This window comes from Ceratosolen solmsi, unplaced genomic scaffold (assembly GCF_000503995.2).
Source record: "Ceratosolen solmsi marchali unplaced genomic scaffold, CerSol_1.0 scaffold57, whole genome shotgun sequence".
Taxonomy (NCBI): Eukaryota; Metazoa; Arthropoda; class Insecta; order Hymenoptera; family Agaonidae; genus Ceratosolen; species Ceratosolen solmsi.
In genome coordinates, this window is record NW_011948427.1 from 2,096,282 (window position 1) to 2,101,306 (window position 5,025).

Sequence of the window (5,025 nt, forward strand, 5' to 3'; positions counted from 1 at the left end):
ACTTTAATATTATTTTCAAGATATTACTTAAAATAAAAAATGGTATAGAATGTTAGTAAACTACTTGGCTGGTTGAGCACTTTTTGTTCAACGACTTGGGAGTTAACCAAAAATCGTGTATTGGCAAGACTGATAATCTCACGAATTCTCCCTTTCAGCGAGAAGAAGAGACGTTCTTGGTGAAACGTGCACTTAGCGTGTGCAAAAATTACAATGTATGTCTCGTTTTTAACCTCGTCCTTCTTCCCTTCGATTTCGTAAATCGACGGGATGAATTATGTAGGCTCGTGCACGGCACCGCCGTGAATATATCGCCATGACTTATCTTCGAAGCCGCCTCTTGAAACCTTTATGTGGTCCGAGAGATACGTCGAGAATTTCTCGCGTCAGCTTCGAGATAAAGGGGAAAAGGCAGGAGTGAGATAGAGAGAAAAGGCTTGGTTGGAGCGAGCAAGGGATGGAGGGGGGGGGGATCGAGCATTGCAGGAGGAAAGAGAAGAAAAAAGAAGGCAGAAGCGCGAGAAGGGAATTAAGAGACTCGCTTGGTTTCACTCTCTTGCTCTCTCTCTCTCTCTCTCTCTCTCTCTCTCTCTCTCTCTCTCTCTCTTTCTCATTCTCGCGAGCAAACGGGCGCGCGCGCGTGCATTCTCTCCTTTCTTGGCTAATCTGGCAAGAGTATCGAAAGCCCGGTAGCGATCGAGAAAAGGTCCCTCGGGCGACGAATGCTTCCTCTCCTCTCTGACGCGTCCGACATAGAAACTGCACGCGGGGCCTCGTTTGAAGATGGCCGATCACAGGAGGAAGAGGAGATTGACGGCCAGACCGTGCACTTATCGTTCCGGCCCGATAATTGGCTACACGGAAAAGAAATGATTTCGCTCATTTAAGTGATGCTTTTGGATGTATGATATGAGAGCTGGAACTTTCGTCATTTACTCTACTTGGACAGTTCTTGGGAGAGAATTAAGGATACCAAGAATCCTTATTTGAAAGTCCTTCGTATTCTTTGATTTTTAAAACCAGCGGTAATGGGGTTAGATGCCACCGATGACATAGAATTGCGATTTATTAATTGTTTATCCTACTGCCACGAGTCCCTGAGTTTTCGATACTTTAGTCCTTATGCACACGCAAGGCTGTTTAAAACGAATTATGCACTCTTACTCGTAGTCTCTTGTACAAATTCAATTGGCAGTTATAATCCCTATGGAGTCAATTACTTATGCCAAAAGGGATGTTTACGAATCGGGTCGTCTTATGACCCAGATTTAATTAAAAATAAGTACAAATTACGCCACGTATGTTTTTCAAATTGTTTGCTCCTGTTCTCTAACTACCACTTCTCGATTAAGCATGTCGAGGCATTTTGATCGAGGAGAAAAATTCTTAAGCCATGACGCAACGAAATCGCACAATATTATTGTTTCCAATCGAACAATTCTACAAAATTTTTTTTTCTTTCTTTTTCACATTTCGACCATTAAGGATAGCCTTTGAATTGGATGATCGTTTCGTGTCCCGAATAATATAAGACATGCTTGGTCTTGAAATTTATGACAGCGTAGCCTACGGGCTCCACCAATAATTTCTTATTATGAAAACGTTCTGTGGTGGAAAGGTGAAAAGGTGAAAAGGGGAAGGATGATAGGGAAAAAGTAGCGTTCGACGAGTAGACATTCAAGCGTCGCAGAAAGGTGTGCTATGCACTCGGCTAGGCAATCGATGTGACCACGAGAAGCATACATTTTGTATAAAAAAAAAAAAAAAAACAAAAACAAAAAATAGAAGAGAACGAAAGAGGAGTGTTAGTAGAGCTAGCGGTCAGTGCGACACTTGGGGCTGGTGGTCGAAGCGTAGCTGTAGTTGTAATTTTTGTGGTAGGACTGGTAGTGGAAGTGGTAGTATGCGGGATCATCGCGGGTATGCCGTCGACTACTTATTTGGCCGATAATTAAAACGCTTTCGTGAAATTGTAGGCAAACACGGCGCTTAAGTGGCTGTCATTCGTAACCCGTGGCAGTCGGTAAGTCGCCTCGACGGGCAATCAATCACCCGCCGGCGGCGGTGCAAAGCTTCCCTCCTAGCTTTGGCCGCCCCCATCCTCGAGCGTACTATCGCCCCGGCCCATTACATTTCTATTTTGAAAGCTGCTTATTAAGCCGAGTCCCGCCTCCGAGCGGGGGAGGAAGCGCGAAGACGGACAGCTTTCACGGTACAAAATATTGGGTTGTCGCGCGGACGTAGCGTTGGAGGTGGACGTCGACTGCGACGCGAAAGAGATGGAGGTGGTGGTAGTGATAGTGGTAGTGCCGGCGGCTACGGCGTCGGTAGTGGTGGTAAAGGTGATGGTGGTGGTGGTGGCGGTGGTGACGTTGACGATGGTGGTGGTGGTGGCGGCGGTGGTGGTGCTGCTGCTTCTGCCGCTGCCGCTGCTGATGGCGATGGTAGTGATAGAGAAGGAGGAAAAGGAGGACTGCGACGACGTCGAGGAAGAGGACGGCAGCGACAACGGCAACGACATCTACAATGTCAACGACAACCCAGCGACGACAAGGCAGCCACGGCAACGACAACGACAACGACAATGACAACGACAACAACGGCCACGACACAACAATATACGACAACGACGTCAACGGCGTGAGCAAGTCGTCGGTGAACGGGGCAAGGGGAAAGGTGTCGGGAGAGGGCCGTAAACGCGGTGAAATATCAAAGCCGGGATGGAAGCTGTCATCGTCGAGCCAACATCATGGGTGGTGTGTTAAATTAGAATGCCGCCCCACCAGTCCCTTCCAACCGGGCACTTGAGGTGATGGTGGGGACGCACTGCGACGACAGGTTCCCCCTAGCGGCAGATCGAGGGGTGAGGGGACGGCAGTCGCCAGGTGGCGCTCAAGCGTCCCTCAGCTCAGAACGGTCGTAGCTTCGGAGCATCGCGGAACTGAATGCTGTTCACTACCGCTTTGGATTTCGAGTGGTGCGCGTGTCGAAACCAGCGAGCGAGCACCGAGTACTCGTTCTTTACGCATCGATCCTAACTGAAGGAATAGAAAGAGAGAAAGAGATAGAGATAGAGGGAGAAAGTCACTTCCTCGGCAGCGAGAGCTGAGCGGCCCTCCGCGGCCTTACGCCGCATCTTAGGACGACTCCTCACGAAGTCGGATTCCTAGCAGCTGCGATTTTATTTTACTCGTGCATTGTGACGCTCTGATATTACGTACGCCCGAGTAACCAAATGGTTGTACTCGAGGAGGGCAGTATGTTGACCACCGGACACAATCAGTACCTCCAGCCGGATTATCTATCTCCGCTTCCAACGACGGTTAGTATTTATGCTTTCTTTTTTTTCTTCACCAGCCTTGCGTCCATCCTCCTCTCTCGCCTTTGCCATTATACGATGAGTGATAAAAAACGAGTTGAACTTTCCTTACTCTGCTGACAATTGACTTTTCCTATAAATTCCAAAACGAACCAGTCTCCGTCTCATCATAGTGGAAAATCCGAATAACATCTCGCATCACCATTAACCGAGCATTATCAACATTAACAATAATTCCCACTCGTTCATCTCACTCCCTCCCATTAATGGGATCGATTTAAAAATCCCGTATCATTGGTTTCTCGCTCCATCTCCGGCAACTACTACCGAAGCATCTCCCCTTTCCCACGATCATTTCATATTATTAACGAGAGCTCGAATCGACGATCAATCGACAATCAATGTAACCATTAATCAAAGCAACCAAATAAATAATGATGGCGTGATTTCGATTGCAGTTGGATGCGAAGAAGAGTCCGCTGGCCTTGCTGGCCCAAACTTGCAGTCAGATAGGGGCAGACTCGCCCTCAAAGTCGCTGATGTCGCCTCTGGAGAAGCCGTCGAAGGGAAGCTCCTCGGTAGCCTCGAGTGCCCGATCCCCACCGGCGGCCAAGCTCGAGCGGACGCGCGGCAGTCCGTCGGACGGCGGTAACAAGTCCTCCGGCTCCGCGGGCCTCGCCTTCAAGCCCTATGAAACGAACGTCGTATCGAAGCGCGCGCCCGCGGACGAGGCCCCGAGGCCCGCCTCCAAGGCCAGCAGTGTGCACAGTGCAAGTGGCAGCAGTGGCCCGGACAGTGCTTGTAACAGTGCCAATAGTGGTGACAGCCTCGACGGCGCGAGCATCGGCGCGCACGCGCACCTGGCCCACAGCCACGGGAAAAAGTCCTCGACCTCGACGTTATCGGCGAGCCGCTCGACGCCCCTCGGACGCAAGTCGGCCTCGCCGGCCACGAGCCTGCACCAGACGAGCCACGGGAGTGCCAGCAGCACCAGTAGCAGCCCAAACGGCAGCGAGCGCAAGAGTCCGAGTAACGAGAAGCCAAGTAGCGCCTCGCCTCGCGCCACTAGCGGTGCCAGCCCCATCGTCCGCTCGGGCATGGAGGTTCTCTCCGGTCATTCGGCCAAGGACGCGGCCGCGGCCGCCGCGACAGCGAGCCTCCAGTCCATGTACAAGGCGGGCAGCCTCGCGGCTTTCGGTGCCAACTCCCTCTGCTGTCCTCCGGGCCTCGCCGAGAATCCAGCCTTCCGGCCGCCCTTCGCCGGGGCCTCGCCCTTCTCCCACCACCACGCGGCAGCGGCGGCCCTCCTGGGCTACCCAGGCGCCGGGCCTGGGGCAGCCGCGGCCGCGGCCGCAGCCGCTGCCGCCGCAAACGGGAGCCCCTATCTGAGCTACGCGCGCGTCAAGACGCCGTCGGGCGGCGAGAGCCTCGTGCCCGTCTGCAAGGACCCCTACTGCACCGGCTGCCAGTATAGCGTTCACAACGCCCAGATGATGATGGCCGCGGCCAGCGCGAGTGCCTGTCCCAGCGGTTGCACCCAGTGCGACCACCAGAAGTACGGATTGATGGCGCTCTCGTCGCTGGGCCAGATGCCGCCGCCGCCTCCCTCGCTCGCCGGCTACCCGGGAGGCCTCGGGCCCGCCGGGTCGGCCGGCGGTCGTGCTCACGTCTGCAATTGGATTGCCGGTGACTCGTATTGCGGCAAG

General features: G+C 53.0%; 1 protein-coding gene across 1 annotated transcript in view; it reads left to right on the plus strand.

Annotated features, from left to right (window-relative positions):
* The first annotated feature begins 2,902 nt into the window (after nt 1-2,902).
* noc (zinc finger protein no ocelli) overlaps nt 2,903-5,025 on the plus strand; it is a 2,853-nt gene continuing 730 nt past the window's right edge. Inside the window, 2 exon segments of the mRNA XM_011501102.1 lie at nt 2,903-3,322; nt 3,778-5,025. Of these exon segments, the coding sequence (XP_011499404.1) occupies nt 3,236-3,322; nt 3,778-5,025 (1,335 nt within the window). The 5' untranslated portion in view covers nt 2,903-3,235.